Here is a 20,238-nt window from a genome sequence, read left to right as displayed (position 1 = left end):
GTCATCTTTACTCAAAAACTATAAAAACAATAACGGCTTTGGCTGGATTAAGTACTATCATCTTTTTGTTGTAAGGGCTAGAATGGTTTGCTGTACAAATTACATCATAGTACCCATCCGTTATAAGATAAGATAATCCTTTATTGTCCACAGATGGGGAAATTTCATTGTTGCAACGCAGGTAGATACAGAGGTAGATACAGAGGAAAAGAACAGATAACTTATAGGAAGTTTGAAAAACACTCTCATATACTGTACATATTAAGTTTTACAATTACTCTGAAGCAATATCCCACTTATTTTTTCCTCTGAACATATCACCTTAGTAGTTTGCAGTGTTTATTGGACATTTGCTAGACATTAAAGGTCTCAGCCCAATATTTTACTTTAACAAAAAATGTAATATCTGCTAGTGGAATGGGTTTCATATTTCTCTGTCACCATGCAAAATGCTTGCGCGCTCACTTGAAGCACTAACTCTGCATTCATAAATTAGCCATGCTTCAATGCAGCCAGCTACAGTACGCCAGGTGTCACAGAAGAGCACGGAAAAAGAGTGTCGCGTTCAGAGGAAATCTATTTCCTGTGTTTGCGTTTCATTATATTGATTACATGTCAATGTAATTATAGTTTGTTGGACTAGAGATAAGATATTGTCAATTATGTTGAGGCTCAAAAGAAAATAATACATGTATATCACTTTATATTTATTTCTGCTTGGGGTGTGGACAGTTTTTTAATGAATATCCTGCCAATATCCTGTCAATATTCTGTCAATATTCTGGCAATATTTGACAGAAATGTACAAAATTATGTCCATAAATCTTTTGTATATTACTCTAAATGCAATAGTCCTGTAAACCCACCACAAAAGTACGTACATACGTACGCGCGCACGTACATGCATGCGTGCGCGTTTCTCAGCCCTCAAGCATGTACCAGCTCCATGTTAAGTTCCACGTTACTTTCAAATAATTTCAGTGAGAGTAAATTGGCAATTAGAAGTGCTTTCCATTTGTTTCTCCTGTGATTTTCTTGCTCGAGGACATCATGCATTAAAAATAATAAGAAACTTGCCATTTGCTATCGACGATCATCATCGGCCAAAGAAAACCCCATATCAGTCGTCCTCTAATACATATTTACTCCGTCTCAAACCGTAAAGAAAAGTGCTTTTTTTTTATCCTATTATTAAATGTATTGCAGTAGAACGCACGGATACCTACTTTCTGCCTCTGGTCACATTGTCCTGCTCACTGTAGTTGTCCCATATTCCAGTGAGACCTTGTTTAGTGATCATATTGGAGGACACTTCTAGATCTTGGCTCAAAATATTAAGGACTACATAGACAGGGACACGGATTAGCCTACTACTTGCAAGACTCGATCTTTCGCAATACCCCCTTGGTTTTCCTTCTTCCTCAAATCTACATTAAAGCTGTTAACAGAAAACTGACTGCTCTCCTAACTCCTCACCAAAGCTGCACTGTTATCCCGATTAAATGTACAAACAAAGACAGAAATTAACATAATGGCTGTGCTCTCACTTCACAGCTGAATCTGCTTATGAGACAACAAAGACTGTGTTAAATATTTAGAAGGAGAACAACTCACAACGCACTAAAACATGTTTGTCGACTGCTATAACATTGATTGAGATGGGGGAATTTGCAGCATGAATTACATTCTCAAATGGAGAAGTCTTAGTGGAGACTTCATAATTTTGCCAGATACAGTACAGCTTTGTGTTTTCCATATCCCCTGGTTTATAATATGACCTCAAATGTGTCCAAAGTATTCTATGTTAACCTCTTGCACTCAGAAACATCCTCACTTTTTGAGTTTATCTGTAGGGCTGTCGCGGTATAACTAAAACCGCAAAAGTGCACAAGTGACCCTGGTAACTGCATTTTACATTTTAATGAAGTTTAGTGCACATGCCCAGCGTACTTTAACTGTTTAATGTTATTATTTTCTCACCATCTGCCTTTTAAGAAAAATGCCATCAGACTCGCTTGAGTCTTGGAAGAGTTTTGCCTTGGCTTTAAATGAATCTTGTCAGTGAGTCTGTTCTGGACGATTGGACGGTTCTTCATCTGCCTGGAAGAACTGGTTCTCCTCCTGAACTATCTTTTCCACTGTCTATCTCGCGTCCACCAGTCCGTCCGAGGGAGTCGGATCTCTCCTTCACTGTGGAACTCCTCCAGGTTTTCCCGAGGAGCTTTTGTAGTTGTTCCTGGTCGAGAAGGAGGGTCTAAGGACAGGGGTGGTTGGGGCATTGCCAAGTCCCGATGAACATTGTTTAATCTGTTTTTTTTCCACTGTCGCCCTTTGAAGAAACTGCTGTTGTGATTTTGGGCATTACAAAAATGAATTGAGTCAATAAACACACAGCACAGACGTAATAGTGCAGGTGTGCACGACTGAGCATTCTACACAAATGTTTGAATATAAGCCCACATTGACCCATAAAGCGCAGTATATCAGCTTACGATAAAGAACTGAAGGTCCAGAGTTGCCCTTATATCCACTCGAAAACACAAACCGTGTACTGTGCGTGCATCCACGTCAGTCTGTTGTCCGCATTGAAGCCATAATGGACACCATCAACACTTGGCTCTATTTATCCTCCTCGCTCCAGTTAAACGTGAGTAAATGCGGCGTGGTTCAAAATCCAGTGAGAAGATCCAGCCAAACGATAAGTTCACACGTATCCAAAATGAAATCCAATCTTATCCAATCTGCCATAATCTTCCTCTTCCTGTATGTGCAGAAAACAAAAGTAAAACTTGACTGATATAATGCATAATATTGGCCATTAATGTACATACTTAAGATAAGATAATCCTTTATTGTCCACACATGGGGAAATTTCATTGTTGCAACGCAGGTAGATACAGAGGAAAAGAACAGATCACTTATAGGAAGTTTGAAAAACACTCAATAGAAAATCTCCTATAAACAAAAACTCCTATTGACAAAACCTCCCATTTCCCAACAAGGTATGGAGGGGAAAAATAATAAAAATAAAATAAATGGATAAATACCATTGCATGTGATCACGACAGTAATTGCACATGAGTTGCACATGAATTGCACAGTAATTGCACATGAATCACAACAGTAATTGCACATATGACAGAATTGCACATCAGTATTAGGTTAGGTCAGTATTGCGAGTGTTCAGTACTAACAGTGTTTGTTATAAAGTCTGACAGCAGCAGGAAGGAAAGACCTATGAAACCTCTCCCTCCCACAGCGAGGGTGGATCAGTCTCTCACTGAAGCTGCTCTCCAGAGCGGACAGAGTGTCCTGCAGGGGGCGACACTCATGGTCCAGCATAGATGTGAATCCAGCCAGGACCCGAGGCCAGAGCGCAGCCCAGGACGGAGCTGGACTTCTTGATGACTTTGTCCAGTCTCTTCCTCTCCCTCTCTGTGATGCTGCTGCTCCAGCAGGCCACACCATACAGGAGGGCTGATGCCACCACAGAGTCGTAGAAGGTCTTCAGGAGTGGCCCTGTCACTCCAAAAGACCTGAGTCTCCTCAGGAGGTAGAGCCGACTCTGGCTCTTCCTGTACAGTGCGTCTGTGTTATGAGTCCAGTCCAGTTTGTGGTTCAGATGAACACTCAGGTACTTGTATGAGTCCACTCCCTCAATGTCCCGTCCCTGGATGTTCACTGGTGAGGGGGCAGTGGGGTGGCGTCTGCGGAAGTCCACCACCATCTCCTTGGTCTTCCCCGCGTTGATGAGGAGGTGGTTCTGCTGACACCAGTCCACAAAGTCCTGCTCCAGTCCTCTGTACTCCGCGTCATCGTCGTCCGTGATGAGTCCGATGATGGCAGAGTCGTCAGAGAACTTCTGCAGGACACAGCTGTCCGTGTCATGTCTGAAGTCTGCAGTGTAGAGGGTGAAGAGAAAGGGCGCGAGGACAGTGCCCTGGGGCGCCCCCACACTGCAGGTCCGAGTGTCAGACACACAGTCCCGGGCTCTCACAAACTGGGGTCGGTCTGTGAGGTAGTCCAGGATCCACTCTGCCAGGTCATACTCCATACTTATGTCACTTTTGACTGCTGTTATTTTTGTTGCTATTAATAAACTACAACCTCAATTTCCGTGCATTATTATGGGCCTATGGGCAATTCCGCATATACCTCAAGGTGCTGTTCTGAGGCACGTTAAGCTACCGCAAGGAAAATTGTGACTGCCCTATTAATCCATGCTCTTCAAATCTAGAGATAAAGTCAATATTTCATAGATCAAAACTACATTTTTTTTTTATTTTCAGACTTTCAGGTTTTTACAATACAACAAGAACCATTGTATCATGTTTGTTCTTTGTTTGTTCTGTGTTTGTTGCTCTGTGCTTACAACCTTTAAAAGCTATTGGCAGAAAAGATGAGCTGATCCAAAACAAGATTTGAGATGTTGTTTACTGTATCCTTTTTCCATTATTATCTACTGTTTTGCATCAGGCCAGCTCAAGCCTTCTCTGAAAACATAAACATACAGTGGGTGGATGTCACAGTGGCCATGACAGCATTACTTTGGATTGGAAAACAGGATTAACCAAACCTGGACAAACGGTGATGTGACGGATGCTTATTTAGACTGTAGAAGGATACTGTAAATACAAGCTACATCTGAATGACGGAAAAGTGTGTTGGAAAAGAAGGTCCCACCTAACTCAAACTGTGAAGCCTAGGTAACCATAGAAACTGCATCCAAATACAGTGAGCAGCGGCGAAGCTAGAATTGCGCTCACAAGGAGTTGGCTACAGTAATAAAATGGAAACTAAATTGCCGTGATTTTATTTAATTTCATTAGTTTTTTATCATATTCAAATGTTACTCCTCTTTAAGTTACTCCTACAATGAGTGTGCGTAGTACATTAAGTGATTCTGATGGATTTTAAAGACTGCTTATTGTACCGTTACTAGTAGTTCAGTACAATAAGCATCGTTTTTTTGTTTTGCTTTGAGCCAAAATGACACATGGGACGGTGCAAGCGCATGCAGCATATTGCCTCTTTCATCATGTTCTCTGCAGACGCCCACCACGGTCCCACTGTGACCTCGAATTAAAAAAAAATAAGACCAACATCTGGATCTGGTAAAGTTTTAAGTCCTTGGATGTAGGCCTCAACAAATCCTTGATCGAATAAAGGCATGGTCTGTGCATTGATTAGCGGACATAAGAGCACACATTTATTCGGATCTTGTACACAAACTACAATTACAGAGAAGTGCAGCGTTTTTATAAGTAAAGAGGCACTCTAAAAACTCCAGAAGACTTCATGCATTTTCCTTTCTGCTGTGGTCCAGATATTAATCAGTGTTTCCCCTTTATCTGTGAAGTTTTGTGTGTTTGTTTAAACCACAGTGACAGACTTTTTTCGGCTTGTTAAGTATATCATTTACATCTAAACAAGGTGCTGGATTAATAGTATGAAAGGTGTGTGGGATGTAAAACACGGAGGAAATGTTCTAGTTCACCACAGACGGCCAGTAAAACATTTTTATTCTCTCAGACTGACGGTAAACAAGGATGTTCAAATTCAGACTTTAAATATTTAAATCTGCCTTTATATTCTCAGTAGCTGTAGCTTGTATTCCACATAAACCCTGATTTTATTGTTCTGAAAGTGTCTTGACTAAGCAGCAATTTCAGTTTAAGCTTTAAACAAACCGAGCTGATAGTTCTTTGAAAAAGGAAAAACGACCACAGCAAACACAATTTGAGGATGTTTACGATCGCACAAATTCCCGGAGTGCTGTTATTTTCTGAGTGTTTGGTGAGTATCTTGCTGACATTTGAGAGATTTTTTTTTATTTGGAGTCACAATTTAACTTGGGGAATTGAACTTGTGTGGCCGTTTGCCTCAGAGGAAAGGTCCGAGTTTGATCTTAAACGTTAGAGTGATGATCATTCATCCACAGAGCCAAAGGAAATTACATTTTGTTGCATTTTAAGCTCAGAGCCACACTTCACACTTTTATTCCAGGCAATTTTTCTTTTCCTGTGCATCCACGCTGTATCTAAGCACCTAACAACTTGTGAGCTTGGCTGAAAAATTGCACTTCGCCACCTGCAAATATTGAGGTCCACATTTGCAAGTCTTCTCTGCCAGTTTTGTTTTACATTTAAGATTTGGAAAATTGTTTGTTTTGATTACTATTTTTTCAATCAATATCATTGATGCGATGCCTTGATTTATTTATTTCCACAATTCAGAATCGGGTTTATTGTTAGTGAACAATTAATAACGATAGTTTAATTCAAATATATTATTGTACTATTATAAAATAAGGTGTTAGAATAAATATAGTCTTTGAATATAAATACAGCAGCAGAAAAACTTGTGGTAATATACAAATTACCCATATTTAAGACACTTTTCACCAAGTAGTAAATATTAGTGGAGAATTCTGCAAACCTGCCAGAAAACAACTTAGTCATCACTTAACTGCTCTGGTTTTATGGATGAGGTCAGTGTTAATGTACGTATATCTTATACACTTTGCTTTGAAAACAGGCTGTATAACTGTCAAACTAAAGGTCTACAATCACAGACTTTCTGCCACTCAGTGCTGAAGACTGAACATGGTAACAATGAAGTAAAGACATTTAATTTTACTGTCTACTAAAGTTATGTTGTGTATGAGAAAGAGTGATGTGAAAGACTGATAAAACGTTAAAGTGTACTTTGACTCAAAGATCTGTTCTACTGATGTTACTGGTGTGTTGGCTACAGCCAGCATCTGCCTGTCAGTCCCTCACCCTATGGGAGCATTAGGACAGACATTCCCTCAACATAAATGAGGGGAAAGATTATAAATATACTTTCTATTATTGTTACTTAATTATAATTGCATTTACAATCCTAAAGGGAAGATGCACTGTCCTTTTGCAATGATAAAAGTGGCCATATAAAGCATTAGATTGAATCTGGTTGTGATTTGTTTTGCCCGGCTGATCTCTGTACACTCCATAAATCTTGATTATCTTTCCCATTGCTTACTTTTGAATGGGCCCCGCGCCTCCTCCTCGCTGCTGTGATGCTGCTGTGATGCTCCGTAAGCTGCCTGGAGAGACGAAGCCTGCGCTCATTAAATAATCATCATGACTGCAATGAGCTGAGGCAGTGTTGTAGTTGGGCTGTTAGTATCATAAACCAACTTGTCCAAACTGCTGTGTACCAGTGCTCATTCTTTACCTTTTCAAGGCTGTGATGGGATGCAAGTCTGGCGGGACAGGACTTTGAAGTTAGCTCTTTGGAGATGTGAACAGAAATTGGTATGGAGGACTATTACTTAAACAAACACGTTCTGCTTTAGTTCCCATGCTGGGGTTAGGATTTCAATCACATCATTGCACAAAGGAGCACTACGTAACTTGCCTTTGACTGGAATGTTCCACAGTATGACATTAAACCTGTAGAGACAAGGAGCTGGTGGCATCAAGCAGAGGCGACCCTCAAAAGAAAAAAACAAAAAAAAACAATCCTGTAGTTTTATACTGTAAATGCAAGGTAGATATGTTTATGCCATAAAATTCCAGGCAACGCAATAACGTTCCATGGATCCATCACATCTCTATGGAAACCAGCTGTAGTCTTTCATGTAGTCAAAAATGTATGCTATAATCTATATGTATTGGACTCTACAAAACACAGGCATGTACTGTTCAGCTAAACGTGTGTTGGTCACAATAATTAAACTGGAGAATCACAGGTTTCAAGAAGGTAAAAAACAAACGGCAACAGAACAACAAATCAATTATTAGTGTCAAAATGTCTCATTCATAGATGAACAATATTGATGACTCGGCTGCATTCAGTGTTGACAAGCCTCTTTACACCATTCATGGAAACAAAAAGCCTAAAACTGCATTGATTGTGAAGCTGTACCATTGTCAGACCTGATGGCCAAAAACACTGTGAAGTAAAAAATAAAAAATAAAAAAAATAAAGTACATACGCTAAGTTGAGCCAAATGTTCCCAGGCGTCCAACAAAGCCCGATGGCCTCTTTAGTATTTTGACTCTGCTTTGAAACTCCTCGTGGTTCATACATATTTGATAATGTGGCGTAGTGTCTGTCCAGGGAAGAGGCTTTCTCACAGGTCTGGGTCTGAGCAGTCGGCAAGGTGAGCGCTTTGAGCTCTCTGCACTTTCCACTGTACATTTTATCCATTTGAAGTAAGCGTAAGGAGGACTATTCATTAGACTAATTTCTCTGTGAATATTGTGAGTCCAATTGTAATAAAAAGAGCATTTTGAAGCTTGAAATGTAGAAAACACAACGTGTCCCCTGACTTCTTCTTCTACATTGTGTCAAATGCTTGCGCTTCCTGCTAGTGAGCCCCCCGGTGGCCGTTAACCAGTAAAAATCTATAAATTAACCGCACCGTTGTATGGGCCGCAGGGTTCAAAGTGTGGGGGGAAAAGGAGCGGCTTTAAGTCCGAAAAGTATGGTTCTATTTTTTTTATTTTTGTCAAGTCCATGCTGACATTTACAGTGTGTACATGATGATAATTAATATCTATGAACACATTTAGAGGATTGCAGTGTTGATGTATTAGCTTTACATGTTCCATACATCCAAAATCTAGGAAGCAAAAGTGTTTAGAATAGAACAAAACTGTCCTGGTGTTTTTTTAGTAATGGCACATTCTATTGTGTTTTTGTATTCCAATAATGATAGTGAGCCAGTACGTCAAGCCAAAAGAAATGTACTCAAACATGTCTTTAAATTAATATGTTGAAAAATAACCCGGACAAGTACAGAAAATACTTTTTGACTTTGTTTACTTTACAGCTATGCAGGATTTGGAGGATTTAGAGATTTTACTAAATGCTTTTGTGCGAGGTCCTGCTCGGGGCATAAACCAGCCCACTCTCCTCCACTGCCTTTGACTTTAACACCTATACTATTGTCCAATAACTCTGCATAATGTGGGCTAATTCCAGGCAGATTTACACACAGATCCCATTGACGCGGCTGCTTTACTTCAATTAGTTAATATTTTCCCAAGCAGCCGGTTTTATATTCAAACAATGTGCACGGCTTTGATCAAACAAAAGATTAACATTGACATTTATTCATTTTAAAAACAAGTCTATTTCTGTCAAATGGAGGACCTTGATGATGTTGCCATGCATTTAGTGTGTTTCAAAAACGATTGTTGCATCAGCCAATATTGCGATTTATGGTGCAGTCCTAATCTACACATCTTCTGGTTTTAAACTTGTAAAATAATTAACAAATCCATTTTGACTACAACCTCTTTCACCAAAAACCGACCATCACATCTGTTTGGGGACGTAAGGACCAGCAATACACATTCATGAGCAAAGGTCTTTTTAGATTCACTAATTGGCTAATCCAAGGCAACTTGAATGTTTTTCATTTGTTCTGATCTAAAATGTAAAGGTCCAATATGAAATTTTCTGAGCTGGTACAATTTTGCTAGATCTTTCCGCCTCTCCACTTTTTAGCTACAGCCCCATAGTTTATACTTCACCTGCTGCCATTTCCATTAATGTCCCACCTCTTTCCCTCCCTCTCCTTCTGTAACTGCCTTTTCTGATTTCAGCCATGCGCCAAACCAGAGCCAAACAATGAAAAATCACAGGACGAGTAGCTGCCTCTTTTCTTTCCTGTGGACTATGAAATTAGATTTGTACTAAAAACAGGAGGCACAGTTTGTAGATGATAGTAATTTGGAAGCTGTTTGCGATTGCACAGAGATGAAAAGGTATAGGAGGTGAGAGATTTCATTTTGCTGATCGAAAAGCACTTTCGAGGTTACACCCCATGATAATGCCACGGACAGATGGACAGGTGGACCGAGGCTATTATAGTTTCCATCTACTTCACCCCAGGCTGCACTGACCCCGGCCCACTTGTGCACATGCTGCTGCCAGTCTCAAAAAGGCTTTCAAACGCGATCTCTGAATAACCGTGCGGCGAGGAGTGTCGGGGTCATAGGGGTCAATACGTCAGGATCTGAAGTGGCAGATCAATCTCACTCTTGTCATCAAAGCATGACCTTCAACTCTCGTACTTTTGTCCACGTCTTTCTTCACACATCTGCCTATGCAAGTATTGTGCAAGGTGAAAGTGTTGTGACTAGTGCTGCTCAGTGGCAGAGTGTATAGCACATGTGTCAGTTCAAATCTGGCGCCGACAATTTGCACTTTGGGCCCATTACCTATCAATACATTTTAAGAGCCTGAAACTGGTGTTAAGACTTTTGATACGATGACTAGATGGCTGCATCCTTAGTGTTCATCCGTAGTGTTCACTGATCCCACCGGTGTAATCCCTCTTCGTTCTGTAGTTGGCGACCGCAGCAGAAGGTCACTGGTGTCTTTCTGAGCCCCGCTGTGTGGCCTGTTAAAGGTTGGCTTTGCTTGTTTGGACCAAATGTCATTTGGTTTAACTGCACCACTGTGGATCAAATGTAGGACAAAAAGGCAAAGAGTCACTGGAGGAAGAGCAAGAACTTTTCTGTGGATTTATACAAAATATTCCTAGTTTATTGCTTGGATTGCTGATTATATTCAAGGTTATTGAGATGTATCAGAATAAGTGTCTGCAATTTCATTTGTTTATGGTACTAATATTGCTCTAATGGAGGCATAAGAGCAGCTATGTTGCTATAGGCTACATTTGCCTTATGACAACATTTATTCAGACTTTTAAAGGGTATTGGGTTTAAAGTTTTTAGTCTGGAGTATTATAAGTTTGACTGTTTGCTGTAGGAGAGGGAATTCATCAGTGCTTTATTGATGACAATTCAGAGGCTATTGATTTGATTTGTATTTTTTGTATGTTTTTTGTCTGCTTATGAATGACCTATAATAGGAAATCAAAGTAAACTTCTATAGAGACCTCTTTGAGTCACTATTCCCCAAACATAAAATACACATGTTGAAAATATGGCTACACAATATATTTCAATCAAAGTGCTTTGGTTATTTAGATAATAGAATAAACTCAGAACGAAATATTCTGTCTTTGCTGTAACTGTTTAGAAATTGTTATGAAATACATAATATTTTTGTATTAGTTTCACTGAACAGAATCCTACTGTGCAAACACATGCTGCAAATGTAATCACAATATTTGTCTGAATTGAAATTGCATAGTTTTTTTTTTTTTTTTACAGAATTGTGCAGTCCAACCCACCATAAATCCTAACATTTATTTTGAGTTTAGCTCTGACACTCTGACTCAAGTAAAGATGTTGAAGGTCCATTTCATCTGTATTAAACAACATGGCGCTGAAAGAGGAAGCAGCAGGCGCTCGGAGTATGCACTAAGCTCTTTACACATTCAGTTTCAGCCTATAGAGTTTTCAGCCATGATAATATTTGATTGAGCTTAATTAAAACCCAATCCTGCACAGATCAGATCCTGCCCGAGCTCTCCCTGCTCTTTGGACAGACATTAGTTGCGACTCAAATCCGTTGACTACTGTTGGCTCATGGGAGGACTAAGAACACGGCCTAATTGGACACCATTCACATGTTGGCTATTGCGGGGGTTTGATAGAGACTGTGTACTGGATTGTGTCGTTATGGTCTTACGTCAGAACCAAAGCCCAAGTCAATTATTTTACCATTTACAGTAGCGGTGGGCCAATAAATAAATAAATAATTTTCTACCGCCAAAGTCACGATTCAGCTCTGTACTTTAGCCGTCTTTAGCGGTAACTACATCGGTCTTCTCTTGAGAGTTCAAAGTAGAATATTGTCACCAGGATCAGGTCAATTCTCCAAAACGAATCACACTTTGAATGACCACAATTGGCAAATCCCACTACAATGATTGTATTGATTTATTTGATAATTTCCTCTGCAAAAATGACAAATGACGTAAAATATAGAACCTGCCCACCCTTTTACGTTTGACTTCTACAAAACGGTTCTGAGATGTGATTATTTTACTAGTTCATATTAAGTCTTTTTGTAAATAGGAATGCCACTTGACGTGCTGAAAATGTGCACTATGAACTGAATCCTGGTATTATAATAAAAATGGCAAATCTTATCACAATTACACTTCAGTCAACCCTAGGTCAGCTCATAATTCCAGTTCTATCTCAATATCGCCGATCTCTACTTTCCAATAAGTTGGCCGTAATTTCTATTTCAACAACTAACTTCAATGAGGGACAGTTGTTGCACTCATTTAATGTGTTTTATAAGACTGCGTGTGCTGAAATTAAAATGGTTGCTGTCATTATGGAACGTCTAATCGATTAAACTAGTTTGAAGTGTTTTAATCCTCGTTTTCCATCTGTGGCCAATCAGAAGAGCTATCAGAACAGTCTGCATTTAGACTGCTCGCTTCATTTTGAGTTTTTGTTCTAGCCTTGATTGTATTAGATTGTATAAAGCACATGCCAAATTAATCCAAAATTACCTCATTTACTTTTATAGTCAGATTTGAGCAGTCTGCGTCGTCATAGAGATAAACACTGGACAAAAGCTATGTGTTAGAAAAAAAACTACATTATTTAATAATTGGTGTTTTTGTACGTGATTGTGGTTTTGTTTTGTTTTCAATATTTTTCTCGCATATGGTTAAAAATTACTCAATTCTTCCTCTTTATTCCTTTGTAATTTCACAGGTCTTTTCTTGTGATGCCTTTTCACCAGATTGTTAATGTAAGTGTTAAAGGCTCATTTATGCTCTACTTCCAAACCCGTACAATGTCAGCATCTTAATTAAATGGAAAAGGCTCCTAAACCAGTATGTACCCAAGATGAAACCAGTGTAAAAGCATCACTTGGAACAGCAAAATTCTGCACACAGCACGCCGTTACAGAGAATCACTCTTCTAGCACAAAGCCTCAATCCCTCTCCATCTCCTTGGGGGCCCGAGCAAGCCATATGCTCCAAACCCTCATCAAATCTGTGTTTATTTCTATGGGGGGCCACCACTAGTTTGTGTTGAGCGTGGAGAAATGTGCAGACGACCAAAAGACTGACTGTTGCGAATGAGCACAGCACGCTTGTACAATAGTCTATTTACCAAGAGCTGCACACTATATTGTTTCCCTTTTTATAAAAACTAGGTGGGTAGTGTAAACAACTTGTGAGGATGCTGAGATGAAGGCGGCGGGAGAGAAGCGAGGTGGGTTTCCCTTGTGGGTTGGTTGGACGCTCCACTCTTTCAGTAGCACAGTAATCCTGGCTGTTTCTGTTGTGATGTTACCTTGTGCTGAGCATTACTGCGTCTGTGTAATAAAGAGCCAATTTGTTACCTCTAGCAAATGACACTTTTCACTATTTGCACTTTAAATTACATTTCACACTTTAATTGCACACAGCACTTTAAGCATCAAGTTGCACTTTCAAAAAGACAGTTGCACAAACTGATTTTTAAATATTTATCAAAGTAATGCCTGTCCTCTTATCATTTTTTTTTAGATCTTGCACACAAGGTCACTTTAATGTCCTGGAGGAAAAAGGAAACAAATTAAATTAAAGCCGCAAGCGGCAATGATCGGCCCTCGCCACGCCGCCGCCGCCAGGTCCTGGCCGCCGCGCCCCAATGGTCCTTTTATTACGCCTACTGCTGAATCTGTGACGCTGTCACATCTTCTCCCCTTTGTTTTACCATCAAAAAGCAATTTTATTTTGAATTCTTGGCAAAATGCGCGGCTTTGCCGCACAGACACGTGACTTTTTGAATAAAAATGTGGATACCTTTTGATGGTCCACCCCTGAAGATGAGTCTCATCAAATTTCAGGTTAATAGGGCTAACGCCCTGGGAGGAGTATGTGAAAGTATAAAGTGTAAACATGTTCTGGCGATTTACCCATTGGAATAACATGGGAGGTTTTGGTCATCGCTACGGCAACGCCATAACAATTATGACATGGGTCTCGTTGACTTTTTTGATGGGGATGCTAAAATTTAGTTGTGTGTCAAATTTCATATAATTTCGCAAAACTAAACATTTAACCTCCATATAAAATCTGTAGGGGGCGCTGTGGTGCCAAATTAATTAATTTCACTTCAAGTAGGTTTAGGGCAAAGAGTTTAACAACTGATTCTAATTTGACGCAATTCGGACTTTATCTGCGCAAACGGCAGAAATGTTAAATTTGGGAGATTTCTGAAATTCTAGCTAAAGTTTGCGGCTTCGCCGCTCAGAGACCGTGACAGGTATCAATGTAATTTGAATAACTTTTGATGTCCCACTCCTCAGTAGCATTTTCACCAAATTTCAGCTTTTTAGAGCCAACGCCCTGGGAGGAGTTCGTAAAAGTACGACATTTGGAAAAACTCCCGAGTCATGCTTAGCCATTTTTGAACCAATATGGCCGACATTTGGTTGGGCGGACGGCGTTGCCGTAATAATATTTTTTACTTCTCTTGTCACCATCTACCTCTGCGCCAAATTTCATGATTCTACAATCAGATTTTTTTTGGGTCATTTCCTATCTCTCAATGCATTTTTGGTACATTTGGGGGCGCTGACGCGCCCATTTCCTTTATTTTAGAAAAGGGAAATAGCCAGAATGTAGAGAGGCACGATTTTTAGAGGTGTGCAAATTTTTGTGACTTTTCGTCAATGTTCACTGGGTGAAAAATAGGGGGGTTGGTCCCGAGAAGAAGAAGAAGAAGAAGAAGAAGAAGAAAGAATAATATTCCGATGCGAAAACAATGTTTCCCATTTTTCAAATATCATAAACTATACATTTTCGGAAAGCGCTCGTGCTTTCCTACCTCATGGTGTGGGTCCCTGGTCACTGACGGGTACTTTCGTTAATTTTGAGTGGGCTCCACCCACTTTGTGTTTTTGGCCCTCTATACAGTAATAATGTTCAATTTTTGCATTACATGCTTATATGCACGGAACATGCAAGATATGGGGAACATATTCGTGAGCTACTTAGCGCAAATGAGTGCTTTACATGGGGATGACGACCGCGAATGTAAAGTGCTCGTTTAGTGCGCACTTTTGCACGGGCTTCGCCCGTTTACAACGGTAATGTTCCATTTTCCTACTACTAATTAGTATGCACGGGGCGTGCGTGAGTGAAGGAGTGCGTTAGTGAGTGTTTGGAAGTGGGCGAGCACTTTGCGCTTGATTTCGTGCGCACTACGTGCGCACTTTCGCAGCCGTGCTTCGCACGGCCTTACGAGATTAGTAGGCCTCTCGCCAGCTTGTGGCGCTCGGGCCTAATAATAATATTTTTAGCGAGAACAATATAGCCGTTTCCACTATAACAACAAATTATACATCGTTTGAAAGCTCTAAGCCTTCCCCATGCCGCCATGGGGTGGAATCATCATTACGAGCGCTTACGCGCTCGTCACTCCCTTTCCCGTCGGGATGCCCCGCCCACTCCCCATAGACTTCCATTGATTTGAGCAGATACAAGCATGGCCCATGCCTGCGACATGGACTCTTGCGTACAGAACGATGCCAGGAAGGTTTTTGGAGGAATGCTGCGCTTCGCGCTGCTGTTGTCAACAATGAGTGAATGGACTACGCCCATTCACTCATTGTTGACTATTTCTGTCATAGCAGGAGTAAGTATGCATGATCCATGCCTTCGGCATGGGCTAGTTCACTGTACTTACCAGGGGCGACGGGGCACCAAACATGCGGGCTGCGCATGTTTGTTATAGTGCAATATCTGTGCTCAAGGATGTGTAGGTGTTTGTGTGCTAATGTAGTTTCTTGTGTTTTGGGTGATTTTTTTTTTTTTTTTTTTTAAGAATGTTTACTCACTTCCTCTGTTCTTGTGTCCAGGAGTCAAAGGGTTCCCTCTGGGTTCCCTCTGGGTTCCCGGCTGGACCAAGGCAGAGGAAGTGTAGGGGAGCATGATGGGGCTGGTACAGGGGTTTAAGGGTTTTTACCATTAAGTGTTGGTTTTAGGGTTTTATGTATATATTTGTGTATAGTTAAAGGGGTATGGGTAAACATGGTTGTTTAACATGGAAATGTCTTTGCAAAGGGAGGATTAAACTGTTTTTTGAGACCCAATTAGAATGAACTTTTTAACACATTTCTTGCTTGTCACAATAGATCTTCTCATTAAGTGGGGCTTTTGACTGATTTTGGCAGCTCCTGCGGCTTCAGCAATTATATTCTTCCCCGTTAATCTCCATTATATTTTAGTTCCAAATCCAACCCTCTAAATGCTTGAGTCGTCATTGATCTGAAGTTGTCTTGGTGCAGGATTTAAATATAGCTGGATTATTTTCATGGATTTGTCCTTATTCTTAATTGTTTTGGATAAGTCATTATTTTAGCTCAAACATCTCCAGATACTTTTGTAGAGACCTATGCAGTCAAATATATTTATATATATATTTACATGCAAAAAAGTTATATAACAATTAATCAATATTTTATTCTTTCCCCCCATTAAGTACAGACGCAAAGTAATTGTAATTGTTTTTTGACTAGTTTCAAAGCATTACCGTTTTTTTCAGGTTCAACTACAGGTCGACTCACCACCTCACGACAAATGGGTTCTACGAGTTCCTCAACTGGTTCGATGAGCGAGCGTGGTACCCTCTGGGCAGGATCGTAGGAGGCACAGTAAGTCTTCAACTCTGGCCCTGATACAGCCCCGTGTAACTACATTTAGAGCTTGGATCACCTTTTAGCGCCACAAGAATGTTTCACCTTCCTGTGATACAATTATTCTTTACAAAATGACTTCATAGAAAATTACAACACATTAAGATGACATTAATTTGCCTTTTGCAATATTCTAATTTGTTCAGAGAAGTTTAGTCTCGTACAGCTTTGAGTAAATACAATTTCAAGGTGGGACTAATGGGTGCAAATAGGCAAACATTGGTTTTACAGCGAGTGGACACTTGTTGGATTACTTTCCAAATCCAACGGCAATGGATTAATCGACTGGTCAGCAAAAATATGCTGGAGGCAATCGATATTGAACTAGGCTACTGCAGTTTGTGTTTTTTTTCCTGATATTGTGCTGTTCTTTTCCATACATCTCTTTAAAATTCCTACACTCACACATTCACTGCATAGATTTGGCCCGTGGGCAACAGTGTGAGTGAGAAGCATCTAGGAATCTGACTTTATATCAGCCAGAGGACATGTACAGCGGCCATTTCAACACATCATTAGATCAGTTCATTTATAGTGCTCCTCTTTTCTCTGCAGAGAAAGAATAGACAAGAATTAATAATACTGTCTGCTAATTTTCTCTCTAGAGCTCCACTGGAGCCATTAATATTAGTGGACAAAACATTGGCTTTAACTACTTTGACTTTGAAGTATAATGGCTTAGCTCCAACTCGCAGAGCAAGATAGGGACATAATATGGAATAGTGTGCTTTCATTTAGGTCGTATATGAGTTTCAATTATTGTCTATTTAGTAATACTGATAAAAAATATTATTTTGTTCTTTGACCTTTTGACCCAATAATGTTATACAGCCCTCCTGAATAAAAGCTGCACCAACAAAATATCCAAAGAAAAAATAAATTCTTCATATACAGACCGCATTAATCTGCAAGTGCTCAGATTGTAACATGAGACATTTACACATGTAGTACACGGTAGTATACTATATGGCAGCGCACCTGCGGCGCACCCGCAGCGGACCTAATTAGACTAATTTATCAGTGAATATGAGTTGGTTTATAATAAACCACAGCATTTTGAAGCTTTACGAACAGAAAACACATCACACTGTCCCTACTCTGTCCCCTCTGTCCTTGATTAGTCTGTGTGAGCTGATTCACCTGTGTGTTTGTGCCTTCACATCTGGTTCAGGTCTGACCATGAAAGTCTCAGTTCAATGCTGCAGACCACCGTATATTGCGTGTCCGCGTGTCCTGCGTATGTCTTTGCGTTTTGCCATGTAGATTCACTTCCTTATTAGACACCTTTCTCCGTGACCACTGTCCACTGACAAAAAAAATCCATTTGAACGCTTTTGTCAAGTGAACTTTCACAGCATGATACACTATTTTTTGCAACATGTTACAATGTTGTTAAATTTACTATTCAATGCAATAATTACTGTATCTTGCTCCCATTATCTGTATTATAAGTGAATGATGGTAGAAATACTAGTTTCCCAGAAAATAGATTATTACTGTTACTCAGAAGACATTGTACACTTTCAAGGTCTATAATATATGTTAATGTGCTAATTCTGTGATAAAGTTTAATCATCTTGGTAAGATAACAGATTTAATTTGTTTGGTGGGTTTCCTTTTATCTGAATCTTGTGTGTTTCTTGTGTTTCTGCAGGTTTACCCCGGGTTGATGGTGACAGCGGGGCTCATACACTATGTCCTAAATCTGCTTCATATTACAGTCCATATCCGGGATGTTTGTGTATTTTTGGCTCCAGTTTTTAGTGGGCTCACGTCCATCTCCACCTTCCTGCTGACCCGAGAACTGTGGAACCAGGGGGCGGGGCTTCTAGCGGCCTGTTTCATTGCCATCGTCCCGGGATACATTTCCAGATCTGTGGCCGGGTCTTTTGATAACGAAGGCATCGCCATTTTTGCTCTGCAGTTTACTTACTATCTATGGGTAGGTTTTTTCAAGTGTCCAGTGGTTTACAATTATTATTTCACATTTTTCTCGTATAATTGGGTGTTAGAGTAGTCTGTATATTATGTAGAATATGCTCAGATCAGATTCATTTTTTATAAATGTTTTACTTCAAAAGCACTGTGCAAAATTTACTTGACATTTCTAATGGCATGAGAAAAAAAAAAAACTGAACATTTTTAAAGTACAGCCCTAAAGCTTGGTACCGTAAATAAAATGCTCCTTTCCAAAAGTATTAATAATGATTGCAGTCTAGGCTGTACGAAAATGTTAGTAGCTCATTAGTTCACCAAAACGATTTCAAAAACTGACTTGAAGTAAGGTCGTACATGAATAGCAAACGCTAACAAAAAACAAAGTTGGACAAAATATTGTTTTATTATTGGTCAATGCTTTCTCAAAGTCTTGACTTCACTATTTGTATCTGGGTGAATAAAGTTTAGGGATGAAGAGAGGTGTATTTTCAAATGAATTAATTCTGTTTATTCTTCAGTCTGGTTATTATTTCATACCAGTAGTTTACTTCACATGTAGCTACAATGTGCTACATTGTTCTGCCTTTAAATAGACTACCATTCAAGACTAATGTTACTAGTGTATGCGCCGCAACAATACTGCCCCTCTCCTGTGACTTTCATGCGACTTGGGATATCTTAGTGCTAATTTATAAGGTACTTTAGCTGGGAACAGGTGACTAATGTGTTTGACCTTTTGTGCAACTTCACTGGCCACACACTTAATATTAACCCCATTAATACTACTCAACTATTACAATTGATTCTTCATTATCCTTGCCCTCTTCAGCACCTATTGATTAGATGCAGTACATAAGGAGCATTTATTATTTGTAATCCTTGTGATTGTGCGTGTGCAGTGTATATAGGCTAACGTTATTCAGAGAGAAAGATAATTCACATTTCATAATTCACACAACTGAGATTTAAAGTAGCCTCAGCCCAATTATAAAGCCTTTAAATCCCAGGATGGATGTATTGTATAAAAAACATACTGTAACCTGGTTTTGCCTTAAACTTTGAGACAAATTCTATAAACAACCTTGTATTTTCATGGGAAGATGTCAGCAATCCTATTTATGTACAATAGTCTGTTCATAGTTACCTTGAATACAATCTTTACAGTTTCGCTCAACCAAAATATAACTGTATAAAACAAACTAGTATAGGTCATATAGAATAGTTGATCTTTCCCCTCATGATCTATCGGACCAATATTTACAGCACAATTCTAAATAACCGTACATTTTGAATAACACCTAATAGATTTCCCCCCTTTCTTCTTTCTGTGCAGGTCAAATCAGTGAAGACGGGCTCCATTTTCTGGTCCATTGGATGCTGCCTCTCCTATTTTTACATGGTACGTTTTTGTTTTCTGTGTCCTAAATGCTTGCCAAAAACAACCCACAGCATAACAAACCCTGGCCAAAACGCAGGTGTAGGGTAACATACTAGTACAAGTACTGTAAGGTTATGAATGTCCACCCACTTGTAAAGGGGGCGGGGCATTCAGGTTTGATATTGATTAAAGAATTGCTCAAGAATTCAAACATGACACACTGCCTAAATGTGGGTAAGTTTGAATCGTATTTTTAAGAGAAGAATGGGGCACCAGCCGGATAATCGGCAATTTAACAA

General features: G+C 39.7%; 1 protein-coding gene across 1 annotated transcript in view; it reads left to right on the top strand.

Annotated features, from left to right (window-relative positions):
• stt3b (STT3 oligosaccharyltransferase complex catalytic subunit B) overlaps nt 1-20,238 on the top strand; it is a 54,576-nt gene that overhangs the window by 13,237 nt on the left and 21,101 nt on the right. The window contains exons 2-4 of the mRNA XM_072461674.1: nt 16,473-16,581; nt 18,278-18,565; nt 19,895-19,960. Coding sequence (XP_072317775.1) covers nt 16,473-16,581; nt 18,278-18,565; nt 19,895-19,960 — 463 coding nt within the window. The remainder of the gene's footprint in view (nt 1-16,472; nt 16,582-18,277; nt 18,566-19,894; nt 19,961-20,238) is intronic.

Source organism: Eucyclogobius newberryi, unplaced genomic scaffold (genome assembly GCF_026437365.1).
Source record: "Eucyclogobius newberryi isolate DKJ021-1_F unplaced genomic scaffold, fEucNew1.0.hap1 SCAF_3, whole genome shotgun sequence".
NCBI classification, from domain to species: domain Eukaryota; kingdom Metazoa; phylum Chordata; class Actinopteri; order Gobiiformes; family Gobiidae; genus Eucyclogobius; species Eucyclogobius newberryi.
Note: the sequence above shows the minus strand (reverse complement) of the source record. Positions and strands in the feature narration are given on the sequence as shown.